Source organism: Cebus imitator, unplaced genomic scaffold (genome assembly GCF_001604975.1).
Source record: "Cebus imitator isolate Cc_AM_T3 unplaced genomic scaffold, Cebus_imitator-1.0 Scaffold762, whole genome shotgun sequence".
In the NCBI taxonomy this organism is placed as follows: domain Eukaryota; kingdom Metazoa; phylum Chordata; class Mammalia; order Primates; family Cebidae; genus Cebus; species Cebus imitator.
In genome coordinates this window covers 93,664-117,158 of record NW_016108077.1, presented here as the reverse complement: position 1 = coordinate 117,158, position 23,495 = coordinate 93,664, and the positions used below count along the sequence as shown (strand labels likewise).

The 23,495-nt window shown below is 45.4% G+C and overlaps 1 protein-coding gene across 3 annotated transcripts in view; it reads left to right on the top strand.

Annotated features, from left to right (window-relative positions):
• The window catches only part of LOC108297016 (mediator of RNA polymerase II transcription subunit 27), a 65,786-nt gene that overhangs the window by 5,532 nt on the left and 36,759 nt on the right, over positions 1-23,495 (top strand). Inside the window, exon 3 of one of the 3 annotated variants that reach the window (XM_017519642.2) lies at positions 1,069-1,451. The exons of the other annotated variants lie outside the window; for them this stretch is intronic. Coding sequence (XP_017375131.1) covers positions 1,069-1,113 — 45 coding nt within the window. The 3' untranslated portion in view covers positions 1,114-1,451. Of the gene's footprint in view, positions 1-1,068; positions 1,452-23,495 lie in introns of those variants that run through there. 3 annotated transcript variants of the gene reach the window in all.

Below are 23,495 nucleotides of genomic sequence, written 5' to 3'. Positions count from 1 at the left end.
CCCTTTTTCTAGAAGGGATTTAAAGTAGATTATAAGAATACACAAAACCCTGAAAGAAAAGAGGGAAAACAGGGATGAGGATGCCTATATACATTTCTTTAATAAACATAAGAAGTAGCCTCAAGAAATAAGCCAGTACTCTAATTTCCAGCTGGGGACATGGAAGGAGCAAACAATTAATTATATGTGTGTAGCTTGCCTCTCATACAAATGAAAAGAGCTTTTTAATTGCTAAAGCTTTCATCATTCATCATTTTACCCTCAAAGAGTTTAAACCAGTAAGTGCGTTAATATGTTAAGTAAAGTTTGGGGTAACTTGCCAATGTCAGCTCTACACACTGTTGGCTAGGCACTGAAGGCCGTATGAGAAAGGCTTTGATACCAGCCCATGATGAGATGAACTTTCTGTTTTATGTGCTGTTGGCCATAGAGAAGTCTCCTTCATGCCTGATGACTAATTATTTTCTTTAGGGGATTTTGTAATTTTTTGTAAAGTCAGTTGGAATATTAATTACAGGGAACTTGGCATAATTGTTAAAATAACACATTTAAAAATTAATCTCATCTAATGGAATGATGTCAAATTGCTGTGAGCAGCACTTTTCCCGAGCTGAATTGGGGGAAGAATTTAGCTTTTAACTATTATGCACCTAGAGATAATTGTTCTGAGAAGGATGACAAGCTTTCTTGACTAGGGCAAAAAATAATTGGCATCAACGCTGTCCTTGCTATGAAATAGTCAATGTAGACTTGATAGTGCTTATTATGTTCAGAGATGCTGAGCGTTAACCTGAACTTATTCTGAAGGTCCCCTTCTGAAGGTTTCTGGCATCCTGTCACCAGGCTTTTATTTCTGGCTTTGATTTTTTTCATTTGTTTATAGCAGAAGGCTACTTGTATATTTGTCTGGAAAAGCAGACTAAGACATCCGCCTTTCCCTGGCGACATCTGAAGCTGCAAGGACCCCAGAAGCGTCACTTTTTACTGGGCTTGGGAAATGGGCCCAGAGCAAGGTGCTGTTGCTACCTTTTATTTTATTTTTTTTTCACATTTGATTTTTTATTACAGAAACAGCAACTTTCTATTCCAAGAATATTCCACTGGAAAGTCTGAAGACATTTCCTCCATCCTGCCCTCCTGAACTGTTCTTAACAGAAGCCAGTTGCTTAATGACTAAGTTACTGCAAAGTTCACCCCTCACATTCATCTCTGAAGGTGCTCTTTTCTGTTTTTGCATCATGGTACTAACAGGGTTGGAATTTGCAGCGGAGAGTCTTTCCTTTACGGACTCTGTCCTCTTTTAAGGGTAAACTATAAGCCCCAGGGGAGAGGTACCATGTCCATCTTCTTCCTTGCTGGGAGTCCCCAGCACCTAGGAAGGCTCCTGGAACACAGGAAGCATTCAGTTATGATTCACTGAGTGAATGAAAGAATAAATGAATCGAACCTTTTTCTGTTGAATTTTTAATTTACAACCCCTTTTGTGGTTTGCTTGCCTGTATTTTTGATGAAGTCAATGAGGGCATTTCCATTTTCAGCTGTTACTGAGAAAGCCAGTTGTGCTGCTTTCAGATGAGGGGAAATTTGGAGATCTTATGATGGAGGCCAGGGCTGGGGGTGATTTGGAAGGCCAGGGTGAGGTCAGTGGGTAAACTGATGATAAGCTCTTTGAGGGCTGAGTGCAGCAGTTTTAGCCACATCATCTGTCACCTGGTGTGCCCTTCTAATGGGACTTGGTAGAAGTTTTTTGGAGTTGCCTGAGTCGGGCTAATTTAAGCTGCTGCCCCTGATGGCAGGTGTTCTGTGGCAGCTGTCATTTTGGCAGCAATGTGAAAACTGTCTGGGAAGAGGAGAGTCAACTCCACCAGCCTCTTAGGGATTATCCCATTTTGTGAGTTACCTATAACCAATTTCTGTTAGTGTTTTCCTTCCCACCAGGCCCATCCTGACTCATTCTTCTCTCCGTATAGCTGCTACATGTTCAGGGAATATAGATTCATTCAGAATATAATAGGAAAGAAAATCACCCAAATGACCCTCAAAGCTTCATCATCATGACTTAAGGATCGACACCCTTCTGGATTATCCTTTTATTAGCAAAGGTGTTCCTTCACCTCAGTTTAACCTGTGTAGCACCCCATCACTCTGAATGAATTTGCTAGCATAGTGGATTTGGCTGTAGTATAGACTGCTCTGGTTAGCCTTGAACCCTACGGCCTCCTCCTCCCTCTCCACCTCCAAACCCTGGATACCTTGGGAGCCATTATGAAAAGAACAACCAAGCAGAGAAAACAATGAAATCCAGCCAGTCTCCTGGATAGCTAGATATGTGGTAGGATTCAGAAGTCAAGTAAGGTAGACCAGAAATATAAAAACTTAGATGTGAGTTCTGGAGTCAGACTACCTGAGTTCTGATCCAGCCCTGTGCTTGCGCTCCTAATCCTTGATACAAGGGAAAAAAATCTTTTTGAGTATCAGTTTCCTCATGTATAAAATGGGGATAATCATAGTGTTTTTATCATAGGGTTGAAGCAAAGATTGAGATAATGCACATAAAATGTCTTAGGATAACTCACACATAGTAAGTGCTAAATAAATGGTAGTTACAATGACCAGGCATAGTGATCGCACACGTGTGTACTCATTTATGGAATGTATGTTACTCATGCATATGTACCATTGTGGAATGTGTGTTACTTGTATACATGTGTACTCATGAAGCATGTATTATGCTTATGTGTGTGTGCTCGTTTATGGGGCATATGTTACTACTATGCCTGTGTACTCATAGCGTACATGTTACTCATATGCATGTATATATTCAGCTATGGGGCTTGTATTACTCATGTGCCTGTGTGCTTGTTCATGGGACGTGTTATGCCTATATGTGTGTGCTTGTTCATGGGACGTGTGTTACTCGTATGTATGTATGCTTGTTTATGGGGCATGCGTTACTTGTATGTGTGTGTGCGTGCTTGTTCATGGGGCGCGTGTTACTCGTATGTATATATGCTTGTTTATGGGGCGTGCGTTACTTGTATATGTGTGTGCTCATTTATGAAGTGGCGGTGTTGCTCTGTGGGTAAGAGCGTAGGCTGCAGAGCCTGACCACTCTGGCTCACATGCTGTGTTACCTAACAGCTGTGAGGCTAACCTCTCTGTTCAGTGCTGTATTCTCAAAGCTGAGAATGATAATGGTACCTACTTCAGAAAGGTGTTATGAGGACTAAATGAGGTGATACAAGTAAAGCACTTAACCTAGCACAGAATCAGTACTCTCTGGTGGCTGGTATTATTGTCTTGAAACAATGCTGAAGACAGATTCCAGGCAGTGCTGGCCCGTCTTCCAGTGGCTTCTCCTCCCTCACCAGGCCTCCCACACCTGACTTGGGTATTCTCCTGAAGTTTTTCCCATTGGAGATTCTATTGGATAATCAGCATCTTTTCCACTGAGACAGCAGTTCACACATTAATATGAATTAGTGTGTGGGGGGCAGTTCTTTCCTCACAGAATCTGGGGGTGGAGGTAAGGGACTGGGGGTTTGGTGGGGGGTGTGGGAATCGAGGGGCAGTAAAGGCAGGGTGAGGCTCCTGCGGAGAAACCGCAGGAGCAGTGAGAGGACTGTGAGAAGGGCATGTTCTGTCTGCCCAGGGCAGACATTTGTGCACACCAAAGGGGGCTCTTCTCACCTGGGTGCTCACTGAGAGCTGGGAAATCAGATCTGTTTTATAGTCCTCTCACCTGGTGGGAAAAGTCTTGTGGGCCAGTCTGGGATTTTTAGCCTTTTCTTGAGACAGGGTCTTGCTCTGTTGCCCAGGCTGGAGTACAGTGGCACAATTGTGGCTTACTGCAGCTTTGGCTTTCTGGGCACAAGCAATCCTCCTGCATCTGTCCCCCACCCCAGGTAGCAGGGAGTACAACCATGCACACCCATGCCCAGCTAATTTTTAACTTTTTTGTAGAGATGGGGTCTATGTTGCCCAAGCTGTTTTCAAACTCCTCGGTTCAAGCGGTCCTCCTGGCTTGGCCTCCCAAAGTGCTGGGATTACAGGCATGAGCCACCATGCTTGGCAAGCCTTGTTTCTTTAGGAAGATATCTGAATACAAAGGCCAGTTTAGAACATTTGGATTCTCTCCAGGTTGTAAATTGGGTGCTTGTTATCAGCAGGGCCCTGGAGTCAGACTTTATTGGGTTTGAGTCCTCATTCCCCTTTTCCCAGCTTTCTTTTTTTTTTTTTTTGAGATGGAGTTTCACTCTTGTTGCCCAGGCTGGAGTGCAATTGCACGATCTTGGCTCACTGCAAACTCTGCTTCCTGGGCTCAAGTGATTCTTCTGCTTCAGCCTCCTGAGTAGCTGGGATTACAGGCACCCTCTACCACACCCAGCTATTTTTTGTATTTTTAGTAGAGATGACGTTTCACCATATTGACCAGGCTGGTCTCGAACTCTTGACCTTGGGTGATCTGCCTGCCTTGGCCTCCTGAAATACTGGGATTACAGACGTGAGCCACCGTGCCCAGACTTTCCTAGCTTTCTAATTTGGGGTGAGTGGCAGAATCCGTCTTTGCCTCAGCCTCCTCATCAGTTAAATGTGAATAATGGCAGCTTCCACTGAGGCTGTTGTGAGGACTAAGGCGTCGATCACATGAGGGACCTAGGGTGGTGCCCAGTGTGGCATGCTTGAACCCAGTGTCCGTTCTTCTTGCTCATTTTAATATGAACAGTAGAGCTGCACCTGACCTTCTGTAGTCAGGAGAACTCTGGATGGAGCATTCTAGAAATCACTGTTCAGTCTCAGCCCTGCTGTGTGGCCTCAGGACAGTGGCTTTCCTCCCCTAGGTTCCAGGTTCCTTGTTGGTAGGATGAAGGGCTGGGCTAGATGATCTCTTCAGTGCCTTCCAGCTCTGCCTTGGAGAGGTTCTTTGGAGTCATCAGTGCATTTCTGTGGTCATGGAAACAAAAGCATAATCTGAGGAATTGAGAGTATCTCCACCTCTTCAGCTCTAGTCCAGTAATGTTTCTGAAGTACACACAGCTTTTGTGTATGCTCCAGAGCATCTCAGAATATCCAAGAGTGGAGCAGCAGCCCCCAGGGACTTCAGTGGAAAATTACCTTCCAAAGGTTCTGCAGACAGCGTTAGCCGCTTGTAACACACCACGGGCAAATGTTACTGAAAATCAAGCGATGCCCCTATAATTCTAAGTGGTTTCTATCCCAAGGCTTTGGCCCAATTCCATGTCTTCATGTTCTACTTATTAGATGTGGTTTCTGAAAATAGTCACTTTATTGTTGCCTGGAATCAGGTTTGTGACTCCCTCATTCTTTTCTGCAAAAGAGCTGGAACTGTCCTTCGAGGCCTCACTGCCTTGCCCTGGGGAGGCCACAGAGGCTGCTGGGCGTGTGTCAGTGCCCCCTGAGAGTCACAGCTGTAGGGACTCATACTGATTCCCTGCTTGACTCTCCTCCATCAGCCTTTTCTGGGATGATCAGGTTTGTGTGTTGCCCAGAGCCTTCTGTAGATTCTAACAAGAGCCTACAAAGGGCATTTTCTATTCTCTTCCAGGAAGGTTAAGTGGTAAGGAAATTGTCTCCTGTCGTTTGTCCTTATGCAAAATTGCATGTTGGTGGTGGGAAGGAGCATATGATTATACGTACGGAAGCCTCCCGTTTTCTTGTCTTCTCTCTTCATGGTGGTTTGGGCCGGGAGAAGGCCGCTGGGCTATTAGTGCTTCTCTTCCTTTTCCGGGCCATCTCATTTGTTTTGTGGCTTCATTTGCCAACCACACACAATGACGTCTAACCCCATCACCAGGCTGGCTCTCTCCTCTGACATCCAGACCCACGTATCAAAGGGCGCAGCTGGACAGCTGCGTTTGGAGACTCACAGGCCTCAGACTGAAGTAGTCCAGAACCAAAGTCCTCACCCCCCCCACTAACCTGCTTCTCGTGGTAGGATGCCTTAGCCAGCCTTGTGCCCAGATCCCTGGGTGTCGTCCACTGCATCTGCCTGTCCTTTACACGCTCTGACAGATCTATTGATTCTCTCTCTTCACAGCCTCTCAGCTCTTTCCCCGGCATCTTGACTGCTGCCGCCGCCTCTCCCCAGGCCTCCATTATTGCTCAGGGCAGCGCTGCAGCCTCCCCACTGGTTTCTGGCCTGTAGTCTACCCTTTCTAATCTGTTTTCCACTCTGCAGCTCTCGAGGGATCTTTAAAACGTAGAGATCTGATTTTGTCACTCTTCGGTGATTTCCTCCTTCCCTCTTAGGATGAATTCCAGCTCCCTTGCTGGCACTTAGAGGCCTTCTAGTAATAGTACACGGGAGCCAGAGTAGCCTCAGTTTCCTCTTCTGTAAAATGCCACGAATAGTCCCTCCTCTTAGGGTAGCAGTAAGGATGACGTGAAAACTGCATGTGAGTGTGTGGACAGGGTAGTCTGTACACAGCCCGTGCACCGCCAGCAGCCCCAGCGCAGGCCTGTCATCATGGTCTGGTACCAGCTTGTTCTTCTAGCTTGTTCCCTCCCTCCCTTCTTGGGGGGAGAAGAAACACTTTTTATTATGAAAACTTTTCATTATGCAGAATTTCAATATAGACAAAAGTGAGAGAATCATGCAGTGAAACTCTCTACACCTAGCTTCAACCATTAAGAACATTTTGCAAATCTTGGTTCATGGATTTCCCCGTATCTCCCCACGCGTGCTTGCTTTTTTGATGGGGGGCGGGGACTGGAGTACACACGTGAAAGCGTGGCCCAGACATCCCGTCATTTCCTTCCCACTTTCCCTGCGTTTCTTCTTTTTGCCACTCCTAGTCTACGGAGTCAGTTACGGTTCCCCAAGGGCCCATCATCTCTTCGTCTTGGGGCCTTTGCACATGTCCTTCCTCCTCCTTTCTTTCTGTGGAAAACTCTTCCTCATTCAGGTCTCAGTTTTTACCTCCTCTGGGAAGCAGGCCTCTGAGATGCATCCAAATTAGGTGTCCCTGTGCTTACCCCATGATTGCCTGTTGACTCGTCTGTTTTCCCTGCAAGATGAAGCCTTGTCCTGTATTAGCACTGAGACTTTGGGCAAGTTCCCTAACACCTGCTGGACTGTGAAATGGGCGTGGCGCTGATCTCACAGGGCTATTCTCAGCATCTAACTGGAAAATGTATATGAAGTTTCTAGTTCATGGTCGGACACACAGTGGCATTTAATACATGGTGATTATTGGTATTAACGATTTCTGAGTGTGCAATAAAACAGTATTTGAATGGAGTTACACTGGAGCCTCTGACTTTCTTCCTTCGTCATTTTTAGATTGTGGTTTCTTTTCCTTCTGAATCTGCTTCCGTTTGCATCACCTTAACTTTTTCAGATTCTGGTTGTGGCTGTTGTCAGGTGCAGGAGCATGGAGAAGCAGGAGGCCTGGAGCGAGTGCCAGAAGACTTCCTCTCTGATTCTTTGGCTGCTATGTGCTTTTATTTTTATGATTATTATTATTTTTTTTTTTCATTTTCTTTTTGGCAATAGAAGATTCCAGACTACACTCTGCTAATCTGAGGGATCCTCTAGGCTGGCTCAGGGCTTCTGGCCTGTGTGCGGGAGGGGAGCTGGGCATCTGTTTTGCCTCCTGCTCACTGCACTTTTCTCTGGCTTCTGGAACTAGCTCTCTGCATTTCTTTGCTGCAGTCACTTACTTGTTTTGGGAGGCACCAGCTCATCACAGTTTCTTGGGCTTGGTGAGGCTTGTGGCTGGGGCCAGTTCCTGAAAAGGGTCTGGCTCAGCTTCTGCCTTTCCTTGCTGACTTCTCCAGGTGAATGGAACTCCCTAAGACCCTCACTTCACACTGAGGACAATTTGCTCATCTAGTACTTGCTGGCAAGTCAAGAACTTTGTTGTCTTCCCCTTTGTCACATTGCCAAACTTGTTTGGCTTGTGGTTTCTAGACAAGTTTGAAGTCTCCTCCAGCCTCATCTGTGGCCGCTCTGTGAGATGCACCCTGGGTCAGCTGCAGGGAGCCTGGAGGGGTTGGCTGTGCCCTGCGCTTGCTCATGCCTCCGCCTGAATGTCTTGCGCCTTTGTGAATGCATTTTCTTCTCCAGCCCTGACAAAGTATCTCTTCAGTGAAGACCAAGCTTAGCTCAGCTGGCTTTGCCCCACAGCCTCTGGGCAGTCACGCTGACCACACTGCGGCTACCTGCTCTCTGGGTCTGGCCCTGTTCTCCAGTGTGGCAACTGGTGTCCTCTTGGAATGCCTGGCACTGAGTACAGAGCAGGCATGCAGTAATCGAGCACCACCTCCACCATCTTTCCAAACATATTCCAGGGACATCCCTCCTTTCACTGAGTGTTAGGGGACCTTGGTGGCCAGGTTGGACATCACTTCTCATTTGTTAGGGAGTGACTTGTCCAAGGCCATGTTGCTAGCCCACTAACTGGGACCAGTAATGAAAGGGAATGTCAGTAGAATGTCCAGAAAAGCAGAGAGGGTTCTTCTACCATCAAGGCCCTTTAAGATACTGCCTTTTTCCCTGGGTGACCCCATCAGTTAAGCAGGAGCAGTGGTCCATCCACATGACATACCAAAGGGAATCACTGGGGACAGGTGTTCTCCACAGACAGCCATGTGGGACCCAGCCCAGTCATGGACATAGCTTAGGGGAACTGCCTTGACCTGTAGGAGGAAGGCTCTTAGATTCTGGAGCGGCAGGCACCCTTGTGTGCTTTAAGCTCTAGATATGGTAAGTTGGGATCTTAGCAACTCATTGGCATTTTTGCGGGATGTTTCATGAAAGAGAAAGGTCCTGCCCAGGAGCCCCTTACGGGGTGGGGGGGGCAGCACCAGAGAATGGCTGTGTCAAGACAGGTACCACTCCTGCACCTTTCTGTTTGTTTTAAGCAGGAATTGCACTTAGCCGCCCATTGGGTTCATGAGATGAGATGGCTGCGGCTCTTCTCCTTTCGCTGTTTGCTTGTGTCTGTGTGTCGTAGCGCTGGAGGGTTATGGTAGACCACTTGTTATTTTTAGTCAGCAGGCTACTGATTATTGGTTGCTGATCAGTAGTTCCCACCACTGCACGTTCTGGTCTTGGCTCTCTCCTGATGCCGCTATATGCGTTACACTTTGAAGGGTGAGAATCTAGATTTTGAATGTGTGTATGCATTCACGTGTGAAAAAATGGTCGCACTTGCTACCAATGTGCTATTTCTTAATCATGTCCAAACTGTGTTTTTGGGTACTGTGCATTTTGCTAGGAAATATCCAGCCCATCCATTCAATACACATTTATTGAGCACCTCCTGTATTCTAGAACATACAGGTGCTATTCTAGACACAGCAAATGAAACCAGCAAGTTCCTACCTTCCCTGGTCAATAGAGGTGAAAAGCATCCAAAGCATCTGGTTTTGGTAATAATTTCTGGTCCTACTGCTTTTCTTTTCTTTTTTTTTCCCCTTAACCGGTGGCGTTAAATGCCTCAGCTTACCAGTCCTTACTGTCAGAAAGAAACACGACAGACTGCCAGGTGACTTAAAGTGGTGAATGTAACTTTTCTAGAGCAGTGCCTGAACATGAAGGAAATTTTGTCTTGCTATCCTGGTGTCCTCAATATCACCCAGTTTTTATTAGCGTGGTACATTTTAATTTTGCTCCATACTTAATGCAAATGCAAACGTATTGTTAGTGATATACTGTTTTCTGGCTTACTTGCCCTTGGCATGGCGTCAGTTTCCCTTTATCCTGTTCCAGCGTAAGGCTGTGCTTGCTCTAAGGGATTCCCACTGATTTGAAGAGAACACTATATATCTTATATTTGCAGTCCATAGAGGAAAAGCAACCACTCCCTCAGCTCTAGGGTTCCATCAACCTCAGACCTGACTCAGTTGGTCTGTTTCTACCATGAGATAGCTTTCTGCACGTTCTTTGTGATATGTATTGGTGACTCTGTAGCAAAGCAGCTATACATTTGTTATTCCCTGTACTTCGGGCTGGTCTGTTTACATTTCCTCTAGATCCCTGCAGGCCGATTTTGCCCGTGTGTGAGACCAGCCCTATTCCCCTACTTCAGCAGCTCCTCAGGGCATGTTGGCTTCCTGGATGCTCTGTATTCTCTTGGTGTGTCTGACCACCCACCTGCTCTTCATCCAGTCATCCAATCATCCAATCATAGCAAGATTTATCTACCTTGCCATTTAAAATCACACTTGATATTCATCCTGTTTCCCAGAATGGAATGCATTGATTCAAAATACTACATCATCTATGTTGCTTGTGATGGGAATTGGAATCACGCGAGTTTCAAGATAGACTGAATTCTTGATGTCTTAGCAGAAAATGACTAAGTGACCATTGAAGGGTTTTGTTTAGTGACAAGGTGGAAGTGCATTTTCCTTTCAGTGTCTCCATGGTGGTTTCTGTGTGCTATAGATCCTCTCCAAGCTTCCACTTCACCTGCAAAAGGGGTTTGAAGACATTTCTTTTTCTGGGTGGTGAATGCACCTAGCTTGGACTGGCACATAGTAGGCACCCAGTAGGTCTTAGTTTTTCTCCCATCACCCCAAGCTCCCATCTGCCATTCCCCCTGCCCCTGAACACTGAACTGGAGCTGTAGAGTCATTCCTGCCTAGCTAGCTTTCCTTCAGACTTGGTTTGGATCACATACATGCTGGCTCTAAATGCCTTTAAAATGTTGAAGAAACTAGCAGAGGATTATGGAGGCCAACATTCCCCTATCCCTTGTTTTTCCCAGTCTAAAACAGAACAGTCCGTGTTAATTTTAATTGCTTGGATGAGCTCAAACATTGAGATTTTAATGCATTTTCACAGTAGCTCAGACAGCATAACCACATTATCCTACTGGCAGTTGGTTGGAATCCTCGGCCAAAACGTTGTACTTGGGGACCTCAGCTATAAAGCCAGAATGTGGTAATTTCCTAGCGAGAGGTCTTATGGGAAATGTTGCTTTTCCTGTTGAGACTTCCTCCAGATAGTGAAATGTTGTCCTTCTCAATCACGTAGTGTTGGGTACGTATTGCTTTCAAGGAAGGTTTCAAGGCACTTCGCTAGCTGAGGAGGTTTCTAGGGGAGCTGCTTTATTCTTATGAGTTGCAAAATGGAAAAGGCCTCTTGTTGGCCTCCCATAAACAACCCAGATAGGAACATTGTCACTATCTGCAGCCTGGCGTACTCTGGAAGGCACTTCCCAGTGACTGCATCACCCTTCTATTCTTGCTCCTCAGATGATACTAATTTGCTGCTAACTGAATGAGCAAATACTCCCACCCTATTCAGGCCACCTTCTGTCACTAGGACACTTGCAACAGCTTCCTCACTGACGGCCCTGCCTTATACCTAGTCCTCTTCCCACCTAGTCAGAGTGACCTTTCAAAATGCAAGTTTGATCACATAACTGTCTTTCCGAAAATGTATTGATGGCTGGGTGCAGTGGCTCACACTTGTAATCCCAGCCCTTTGGGAAGCTGATACTGAGGATAGCTTGAGCCTAGGAGTTCAAGACCAATCTTGAGCCTAGGAGTTCAAGGGCAACATAGTGAGACTCTGTCTTTACAAAAAAATGAAAAAATCAGCTAAGTGTGGTAGTATGTGATAATCCTAAGTCCCAGCTACTCAGGAGGCTGAGGTGGGAGGATCACTTGAGCCCAGGAGTTCAAGGCTGTAGTGAGCTGTGATCACCCCACTGTACTCCAGCCTGAGTGACAGAGTGAGACCCTAGCTCTTAAAAAAATGTATTGGTGACTCCTTCTTGTGCTTAGGGTGAAGACAAACTCCATAATGTAGCTTGTTATGGTCCAGGTCTGCCTCCCATAGCACCCCAGCTCTGGTACTTAGTTACCTTGGTCCGTCATACTGGACCTGCTGGCCCATGCGACTGCCTGAGCTGTTGCTGTGTTCAAATGGCCCCACCTTACTTTATGCATGGCGAATACTTTTTCGTTTTTCTATACGTATTTGTTACTTGAGAGTCTTTTCTTCTTTTTTTTTTTTTTTTTTTTTTTGTTTTTTTTTTTTTTTTTTTTTTTTGTGTTCAGTGGCGCAGTCTCGGCTCACTGCAGCCTCTGCCTCCCGGGTTCAAGTGATTCTCCTGCCTCAGCCTCCCGAGTAGCAGGGATTACAGGCAAGCGCCATCACGCCTGGCTAATTTTGTGTTTTTCAGTAGAGACAGGGTTTCACCATGTTGGCCAGGATGGTCTCAAACTCCTGACCTCAGGTGATCCGCCCACCTCAGCCTCCCCTAGTGCTGGGATTACAGGTGTGAGCCACCGCGCTGGGCTTACTTGAGAGTCTTTTCTAACTCCCCAAGTTGGGGTGAGGCAGGCCTCCTGTGTGCTCCCAGAGGCCACCTGCCCACTCCAATGTTGCCCATATCATGGCATGATTCATGCTGGACTGTAAGTACTGACTGCCTGGACAGGGGCCTGGGGCCAGATGGGCCTGTTTTCCGTTGTATTTCCAACATCTAGGAAGTCTATCAGAAGAAAACAAACTAAAAAAACACTTTCAGCTAGATGAGTAGCTTATCTTTGAAGACAATATGATAACTTTAATTGAGCAGTTTTGAGGGAGGTAGGGGCGTAGGTACGATTCCAGGCCCTACTTTTCTGGAGGTTGGAGGGAGATGGCTGCTAACCACTGTGTCTCTGGAGCACACAGCTGCTGCGATGTCTGTGCTGGGCTTATGCATTCCACTCACAGCTTGGCATGCTGAAGGAACATGCACATTAAGGCTGTTTTTTTTTTTTTTTTTAAACTAGTTTGGGGATACAAACAGAAGGTAAATTATCCTGATTATTTTGAGGCCGTTAGGAAAAGGGCAAAGAAAGGATACAGTGAAAGTTGTAGAAACACCTGATGTTTATTTCAGCCCCTTACAGTTTCTGAAGCATGGACACGCCTGTCATGACATCAAGCCAGGAGCAGCTGCGGTGAATGGCGTGAAAGCCTGGGCTCTGGGCCCAGTGGGTGGCCTGGGTGCAGCCCTGCTGCTGCCCGTTAGTGACTGGTGATGTTGTTCACCTCACTCCTGTTTTCTGATCTGTAAAATGAGGTTGATGGCAGGAGTGATTTTGTAAACAAGACATTTATTAATAAAATGTTTAGACCCTTCTTAAAATATAACAACTTTTATAGTGATTAACATGTTATGATCTATAAAAGTTTATTATAGACCATTCAAGCTAAAACAATATAGTTTGAAAGGATGCCACGTCCACTTCACTTACAAACTACTACCAGTGTCAGTATAAAAAGCGAGATCTTACAACCAAAATCAAAAGGTCTAAAGTATGGTTATTTTTATGCCTTAGGATCACCTCCAATTCTAACTGTGCTGGGCGAGACGGACCCTCCCATAGCCGCTCCTCAGCCCATAAGGGATGGGGCCTGCAGTAATGTGCTGTGAATAAGGCACCGCTGGTCCTTTTAGTTCTGACTTCCTTTTCGTTTGGAGAACTTATTTCTGAAGTTAAGGTTCAGCCTCCATCCCTCAAGGTTTCACCCACATCCTTTTGCCACCCCTGCTTCTGTCCTAAAGTGTCCTTTAGTGTTGGAGAAATGGTTATCAATGCAGAAAGGCTCTTGTATCAGTCCATTAGTTGCTGAAGAAAGAGCTACTTGTAGGGTGGCAGGAGATGAAAAGAAAGGTAAAACTTGTAGACACTGTCCTCTGAAAGAAAAAGGGAATTATTTTTGGTTTGTTTTTGAGATGGAGTCTTGCTCTCTTATCCAGGCTGGAGTTCAGTGGCGTGATCTAGACTCACTGCAACCTCTGCTTCCCGGGTTCAAGTGCTTTCCTACCTCAGCCTCTTAAGTAGCTGAGATTACAGGCATACCACTCCCGGCTAATTTTTGTATTTTTAGTAGAGATGGGGTCTCACCATGTTGGCCAGGCTGATCTCGAACTCCTGACCTTCAGTGATCCGTGCATCCCAGCGTCCTAGTATGCTGGATTATAGGCGTGAGCCACCACACCCAGCTGGGAAATGTTTTAAAACACTATCCGAAAACTCAGTGGTTGGTGGGGACCGTAAATCATTCTGTTATACAGACACATGCACACGTATGTTCATTGCAGCATAGTTTACAATAGCAAAGACCTGGAACCAACCCAAATGCCCATCGATGATAGACTGGAGAAGGAAAATGTGGCACATATACACAACAGAATACTACGCAGCCATAAAAAATGATGAGTTAGTGTCCTTTATAGGGACATGGATGAATCTGGAAACCATCATTCTCAGCAAACTGATACAAGAACAGAAAATCAAACACCGCATGTTCTCACAGGCACGTGTTGAACAATGAGAACACATGGACACAGGGAGGGGAGCATCACACACTGGCATCTGTTGGTGGGGCTAGGGGAGGGACAGCAGGGATTGGGGAGGATGGGGAGGGATAACATGGGGAGAAATGCCAGATATAGGTGACGGGGAGATGGAGGCAGCAAACCACATTGCCGTGTATGTACCTGTGCAACAATCCTGCATGATCTGCACATGTACCCCAGAACCTAAAGTACAATATATATATATATATATATATATATATATATGTGTGTGTGTGTGTGTGTGTGTGTGTATGTATTTAAAAAAAAAAAGAGTTTCCCATAGAAGCTTGGAAAGGGTGGCCCTCGAAGGAAGCTTCTGTAGAAATGGAGCCATCATGTGGGACTGTGCAGTGGTCGCAGTTGGGTGGGACGGGGAGCAGTAACTTTTGTTGTCCCTGTACACATTTGCCCAACTGATGAGAAAGGCCTTTGTGAGTTGGCCTACATCAAATGTGCATTATGACAGATATCTGTATCTTAACGGTATACATGGAACTGCCAGCCAAAGAGATAAAGCTTGTGTCTACAGCCCTTTGTCAACACGCATCTTCTTCTGGCTGTGTCTGTCTGCCAGTGGTGATGTGTCTGCATTTCAACAAGATGTTGTGTCACTGCCTGCCCCAAACCAGGGACCTACCCACTTCCTCATTCTCCCATTAATCACTACACATGGGGGTCATACTTATGCCAGTCAGTGAAGAAATGGGAACTGAATTTTTGTTAATTTGTTTGTGTTTTTCTACCTTGAAACCGACTTCCAGCAGCATTAGGTAACTAGGTAAGTCCATGCGCTGCGGTTTCTTTACTGTGTGTCCTTTGGGAGGTTGCTTGAATTCCCCTGAGTCTCAGTTTCTGCATTTTTAAATGGAGAGAATAATGGTTCTTACCTTCTAGGATGTCTGTGAAGACTCAGTGAGCTAACCCTGGTAAAGAACTTAGCTCAGCGCTCCCTCAGTGTTAGCTCTTAAGGGTATAATAATGACATTTATTAGTGAGCATTGGCACTAAATATATCGACAATCACCTGAGCTGCGATTCGGACTGGTAATACCAAGCAAGGAAGTTGAGGGAGGTCGTGTGTCCCTGTAACACACCTCAGCAGACAGGGATCTTAAGCTGGGTTTTGGGCAAGGTGCATTAATGGATGCTTTCCTGAGGATTTAATTCCAGCTGTGATGTACAAATGGCTGTGGGTGTTGAGGCTGTAATGGATCTTGTGTTTAAGGCTTCCACTGTCACGGCTCAGCAGAGCCCTCCCTTGGCCCGCCCCTCAGATTGCTGCCTCTGGCTTCGAGCATGACTGCATCTCTTGGCCCTTCACCTGCCAGCTCCGAGCTGGTGGCTGTGAGGCGCAGCCTTGGCATTGCTGGCAGCTTGGTCTTAGGAGAAGCTAGGCACTAGAGCTTGCCAGCACAATTTGTACTTTGATTAATTTATTTAATCTAACTATCTTGTGTCAACCTGAGAGGATCATTATGCACAAATTACTGTTGAAACTTGAAGCTGGCCTCCCTTTCGCTAAGCCCCAGGCTGGTCTGTAGCGCTGCACCAAAGTCTTTCTGAGTGGGATTGTGTTCCTCTTGCCTTCCCTGAGATAGCAGACTTTCTCCAAAGTTCAAGTTAGAAGCTTTTAAGAAAGGGTGAGTACTTGTTTGGATTCTGGTCCCATAAGCTGTGTCTCACTTGCAGAGAACTATCCCCTTTTATCTTTGCATGTGAGTTAAATTTCATTTTTCCTCTAAGTAGTGCAGGTCTGTAGCCAACTGCTGCTGCTGCTGCTTTCAAGTCAAGTGGGATTTTCAGAATGGGGCCTGAGTGGGCTTAAAAGTTCCTTTAGGGATGGGAAGGAGGTGTGCAAGGGGGGAAGGGTGATACCAAAGCGCTTCTGTTTTATTGAATGTAAAGTGGCATCAAGTGTAAGATGCTTCATTTTTCTTTGTAGCACTGAGAAAGATAAAGCACCGCCATAGGTCATTTTCAGACACTGTGATCATAAGATGCATCACCATTTCAGGTTTAGAGTAAGTGCAATGTGATATGTTGATAATGGGGCTGGTTATAAAATGCTTAGCTTTTGATACAGTTTCACTAAAGTTGTAGAGATGTGGATTTGGAGGGCCCAGACATTTGTGTCATCCAGTGACCTTCACATGACCTTCTATCGTAGTCCGTTCTCACAATCCTATGAAGAAATACCTGAGACTAGGTAATTTATGAAGAGAAGAGGTTTAATTGACTCACAGTTCCACATGGCTGGGAAAGCCTCAAGAAACTTACAATCACAGTGGAAGGGGGAGCAAACACATCCTTCTTCACATGGCGGCACGAGAGAGAAGTGCTGAGCAAAGGGGGAAAAGCCCCTTATAATACCATCAGATCTTATAAGAACAAACTTACTGTCATGAGAACGGCATGAGGATAACCACCCCATGATTCGATTACTTCCCACTGGATCCCTCCCACAACATGTGGGGATTATGGGAACTGCGATTCAAGATGAGATTTGGGTGGGGGCACAGCCAAATTGTGCCACCTTCCAAGTTGCTAAACAGAAAAAAAAGTAATATACCTATCTCTCTGTGAGGTAGGAAGAGGAAGACCAGTATCCCTAGATCATGCACAAAAAGATTGGGAACATCATGTTATATTGCGCTTTTTATGTGTGACTTTTAGATGATCACATTTTACATATTTTCACTCAGCTTAAAGTTTTTACTTTAAAATTGGCGGCCAAGCCTCATATAATTCTTAATGTTAAAAAAATAGGATTATCACTTGACAATTTTTTTTCCTTGAGGATAGAACATTCCACTGCGTTAATTTATTTTATTTTTTAGAGATGAGGTTTTATTATATTTCCCAGGTTAGATTCAAACTCCTGGGCTCCAGTGGTCCCCCGCCTCATTCTCCCAAGTAACTGGGATTGCTGACACATGTCGTGGCACCGGGCTCTGTTCACTGGACGCCACAGTCCTGATGGCTCCTTTGTTGTCATCAGGGAGGGCTGAGGAAGTAGAGGGAGCACTGACAATTTGGGAGTCTCGAAGAAAGATAAACTCAGAAGGTCTTTTCACTTTTGTGAGTAACGTTTGGGAACTCACCTGTTAGGAAATCCAAGGTACAGGCAGAATTTTCTAGTCACTCACTAGGTGAGTGTCTGGGAAACTGAATCAATTGCCATCACATCTGCTTATATTTATCCTAGAGCAAATGAAGTTTAAAGACGTCTTACTAAGTTATCCCTGATTGTTTCAGTCTGGAAACGAGCTGCAGATGCAAGGGAATATTTAACACCGTCTGGATGTGACCTGTGGCCCATGCAGCCCAGCTCTGTTCCCTCTTGAAGGCACACCAGTCACTGAGGTCCCTTTGCTGGTGCTGTCTCCTATGTGATTCCCCCATAGAAATAACTGGCTCACAGCAGACCACAGCCCAGATTCCATTCATTATCTCATTTGGTCCCCAGTGACTTGTGAATCTAGACTAGATTGGTTTGCTAGACGAGGACTCTAAGGCTCAGGGAGGACATATGCCTTGCCTGAAACCAAACAGCTCTGGTTGACCGGTGCCGTAGATCATCCTGTTTGGTGGGACTGGCTGAGGATTACCTAGGGGGTACGCTTCTGCCTTTGTCTAGGCTCTTGTGATTAAAAGGGAAAGATTCACTCGAGTTCATGTGAGCAAAAAAGGAGGCGTTATTTGGGTGTTTTGTGGAACCAGAGGGCAAACAATATTGCATGGGCCTGGCACCAAGGGCTAGAGCAACTCCTCTGGGAGTCTTGGTTCTGTGGGACCCCATGGTCCCTTGTCTCTGCTTCCTCCTGAGTCTCTATCAGGCTTTGCTGTCTGAAAATGGGTGTACTTGTCACGGCACGATGGCCTCATGGCCTCTGAGTTTACATGACCTCAGCATCGGTGAGCCATATGAGCTAAATGAAGAATCTTTAGTTCCATTTTTTGAGAGAGAATCTGAGGCCAGCTATTTGTTCTGGTCTACTGAATATGTCCATGGAGTTGGGGTGGACAGCTCTCAGAGAGGGGGGTTCTGCTGAACTAGACCTGAGCCATCCTCTGTGAGGTGTGAGTCCTCTGTCATGGTGTCCATACCTTTCCTCATCTGTGAAAGTCAGGAAGCTGCTTTTCTCAAATAACTCATACAGGTCGAGTATCCCTTTTTCAAAATGCTTGGGACCAGAGGCTTTTCAGATTTTGCATATTTGCATTACACTTACCAGTTAAGTATCCTGAATCCAAAAATCTGAAATCCAAGATGTTCCAATGTTCATTTCCTTTGAATATCATGTGGGTGCTAAAAAAAATTTTAGATTTCGGATTTTGAGATTTGGGATGCTCAACTTGTACCTGCTTGGAAGTTGGTGGTATTTTCACCCACTGATTCTCATTTTATCGTTGGGTGCTGTTGGGGGCTGGCTACATGTAGGGCATCAGCCTTATACATTTGAAGTATCTGCTGCTTTTCCCTGCCATGACTGCATCAGCTAGAACTCTGCTGAGATTTAGAAAGAGGATTAATCTTTGTGTTCCTTGCGTGAGCAGTGTCTGTTGTAGAACTAACAATGAGGTCTAAAAAACGCTAGTGTTTGTCCCACTTAATGAAGTCACCATAATGAAGGCATGAAATAAACAATATGCCATAGTTATTTTGGTGGAAATGTGAGCAAATATTATTATGCCTGTTATATTTGAGGGTAAAATTGCAGTTTTAGGTGCACTGCAGTATGACATGATGACTAAGCACACGAGCCCTGTCTGATGATGCCAAGTTCAGACCCTGCTTTTACCACTGCCTTCCTGGCTGTCCTAGGGGCAAATTAATCTCCTTTTGCTTCCTAATCTGAAAAATAGGCCTAAGCATGGCGGCTGCCTCTGTGGGGTGTTATAAGGTGTCCATGAATTAAATCCCCTGAGGTACTTAAAGTGGCATCTGGCACATCATAAGGTCTCAATAAATGGCCCCTTTTCTTAGCGTGGTTAATCATTGCAATTGGACTGTGGTGAAAGTTTGACTGAAATGAGGCTTTTGTGTTATCTGTAGATTTAATGGTCTCGGCTGCTCTCTTGGTTCCAGTGAACGGATGGATAATGGGGAGTCCTCTCAATACTGATATTAGTCCAGATGCTTTACCTGTCCTAATGTTCTGTCTTAGAGGTGGCTTATCAGTGCTATGAGTGAGTATAAGGCATCTTAATAGCAGATTTCATTTGTGGTTTGCAGTATGATTTGACCCACATCTAAATCTTCCTTGATCTAATCGTCTTTGCCATCCTGTTTGATCTTGTAAATATTAATTTAGTCCGGTTGTTCATGTGGTTTTCAATGGTCCCAAGGTTAATTACTGTGTTTTGTTTATAAAGCACTCATAGACGGAGAGGCCTATTGTAGAGGACTTATAAAAACTCTATCTGGGTTTAGGGTTGCAGACTTGCAATCAAACTTGGTGAGCATTAACGAGAAAGAATTTCCAGTTCCTTATAGATTTGGTTTGGGAGATCCCTTGTTTCGGGCAATATTGGGGGTATAACTATTTTGTACCTTTTCCTATTTCTTGACAGAAATGAGTAATACTTAATCCTGTCTCCTGAGAATGCCAGGGGAACCCCAGCGTGGTCATTTAGGAAATGTTTCTTGAGGGACCACTATGTGTAGGCCTGTATGCTCAACTGAAGGCCCTGCCTTCACAGCACTTCCAGGGCAGTGAGGGGGACGGCAAGGAAGCAGATCCACCGGGTACAGGGCAGGAGGGAGCAGCAAGGCTGGGAAGGTCAATGGTCAAGCCTTCTGAGAGGCTTGAGGCGGAGGCAGCACTGGTGAGGGTGCCCTAAAGAAGACCAGGGAGAGCGTTGGCCTGCCCCAAAGAGTGTCTGCTTCTGGCAGGCAGACGTGGAGGGGTAGGGAGGAGGACAGGAGAATATTCCAGGTGGAAAGGACCGTTTGAACAAAGGTAAACAAATCAAAACAACTAGGTTCCTAAATTTCTTAATCTAAGAAATTAGATTTGCAGGTGTGTTAGTTAGGCTGATCTTGGGTTGCTATAAAGAAATACCCTAGGCTGGGTACTTTATAAAGAAAAGAGGTAGTGGGGCGTGATGGCTCATGCCTGTAACCTTAGCGCTTTGGGAGGCCAAGGCCGGCGGATCTCTTGATCCCAGGAGTTTGAGACCTGGCAACATGGCAAAACTCCATCTCTACAAACAATGCTAAAAAAGTGAGCTGGGTGTGGTCACACACCTGTAGTCCCAGATGCTTGGAAGGTGGGAGAATGGCGTGAGCCCAGGAAGTGGAAATTGCAGTGCGTGGAAATCCTGCCACTGCACTCCAGCCTGGGTAATAGTGTGGGAATCCCACCACTGCACTCCAGCCTGGGTAACAGGAGGAAATCCTAACATTGCACTCCAGCCTGAGTAACAGTGCAGGAATCCTGCCACGGCACAGCAGCCTGTGTAATAGAGTAAGACACTGTCTCAAAGAAAGGAAAGGGGAAAGGAACGGGTAAAGGAAAGGGGAGGGGAAGAGGGGGAAAGGGAAAGGAAAGGGGAAAGGAAAGGAGGGGAAAAGGGAAAAAGGGGAAGGAAAAGGGAAAGGGAAAAGGAAAAGGGAAGGGAAAGGGGAAAGGAAAGGGAAAAGAAAGGGGAAAAGAAAGGAAAAGAAAAGGAAAGGAAATGGGGAAGGGGGGAGGGGAGGGAAAGAGAAAGGAAAGGGAAAGGAAGGAGAAAGGAAAGAAAAGAGATTTAATTGTTTCACCGTTCTGCAGGCTGCACAAGCATGGTGGGGCATCTGCTGGGCTTCTGGGGACGCCTCAGGGAGCTTTTACTCTTGGGGAAAGTGAAATGGGAGCCGGCACCTCACGTAGCCAGAGCAGGAGCAAGGGGAGGAGGGGCGGTGCCGCACACTTTTAAAGAAGAAGTCACTATTGGCAGGACAGCACCAAGCCATAAGGGATCCACTTCCCCCAGATACCTCCCACCAGTCCCCACCTCTAACACTGAGGATCACATTTCAACATGACATTTGGACAGGAGCAGTGTCCAGACTGTATCAGCATGCTGCCTTCTTGGGTTTTTGTTGTGGTTGCCATACTCCCATAGTATCTTTATTTTTGATTACTTGATATCTTTCTAAGTACATTTTTTCTTCTAAATACATTTGCTTTAAGAAGGAAATTTTGTCATTATTTAATCTATTAATTTTATTTATAATTTACATATTATATATAATTGATATAGAGAGATTTTCTAATAGATATTACAGTAAATATATAAACACTAAAATGAGAAGCAGTGTTCCCCTAGGATCTACCCAGGAATCACCTGGTATTTACCAGTGGTACATTTCACAGGCTTTGGGGAACTCTGTATTTGGCTAAGAGGCTCAACTATTTTGCCTGAAAACTTGGAGAAAAGCAGAAGCAGAGCAGGAAGTTGGGGAGTGTGGCCCAGAGTTACAAAGCTGGGCCTGGAATCAGGCTGCCTGGGTCTACAGCCTGCTTCTGCTGCTTCCTGGCTGTGTGACTTAGAAATTACTCACTGCGGAGTTTGGGACGTAGTAAGCCCTCAGTAGATTTTCCTTTGTTGTTGCTGTTGTTACAAGAGGTAAGCATTTCTGCTAGGTACCCAAATCTCTTTCTCTCTGGTATACTATATTCAGATCTTTGGTGCTCATCCGACTGAAATTAGCACCTCTATACCCCATATTTTTTTTCCCTTACCATGTTTTCTTGGCAGCCAGCCTAACCCACAGGAGTGTGAGCAGCCCTTTCATGGGAACCTTAAGGAGCACACTCATAAAGAATGGAAGATGGATTAACAGATGATTGGATAAAGAAGGTGTGGTGTATGCGCACCATGGAATACTACTCATTGATGAAAAATGAAATCATGTTTTTTACAGCAGCATGGATGGAACTGGAGGTTATTAAGTGAAATAACTCAGAAGCAGAAGGTCAAGTACCACATGTTCTCACTTGTTAAGTGGGAGCTAAATAATCTGTACACATGGACATAGAGAGTGGAATAACAGACATTGAGGACGGGGAGGGGTGGGAGGGAGGAGAAATTGCCTAATGGGGACAATGCATACCATTCAGGTGATGGTCACACCGAAAGCACTATTTTTTTTTTTTTTAAAAGAGAGAGAATGGAACGGACAGGTAATTTCAGCTGACTTGGAATGTAGTGTGGAGACTCTCACTGCACCTGTGTTTGGTTGGGCTTTGCTGCAGGGAGATTTTTTTCCATGTGTATGTATTTAAGTCTTAGCTTTGAAATGTGACCTCTACAAAGAATTATTGGGATTTATCCTGATGGCTGTTACAAACTTCAAAAACCTACATATTGTGTAACTACTAGATCGCTACTGCAAGGATTTAACCTTCATTATTCAACCTCAGAATGGGGACTGTTTGCAGATTAAATGTCTACTCTTGTCCACAGTGTTTTGATTTTGCTTCTGAAGCAGAAGTTTGTAGACAAATAACTGACCCCTCTTAAAGGAAATGCACAAGAGTGAAGTTGTCTTGAGGCGATGTTGTCAGGGCCGGGAGACCCAGGACCTGCTGATGCTGTTCTCCCCCTTGGTGTTCCCTTTCTGTGTCGCCATCCATCTCTGTGTGTCAGAGCTGCGCTGCTGCCCACCCCGTCTTACAATATCTCATGCTGGGGCTGGATGAAGCAAGTCACAGATTGAATGGGAGCCATGTTATTTTCCTCGTTGCCCTTTTACCTGGAGCACAGTTGTTTTGTTGTATTCATCTTTTGATCAACTATCATAAGCTAAATGCTCTCATCGTAGTTAAAATGGCAAGGAAAGGGACCTGCTTTGGCACCTCAGTCTTGTTCATTGGAATTCTTCTGATTTTAATGTCATAGTGACATATTTTCTGGGATCAGGGCAGTGCTCGCCAGTAGACCTTTATGTGATGATGGAAATGTTCTATATCCACATTATCCCACATGGTAGACACTAGCCATATGTAACTGTTGAGCGCTTGAAATGTGGCTAGTATTGCCGAGGAAATAAGTTTTTTATTTTACTTAATTTTAATTAAATTTAAATTAAATAGCTGTCTGTGGCCAGTGGGCACTATGTTGGACAACAGAGATCTGGAGGCGGGAAGGAGCCTTGGGCTGTGTACATCAGTG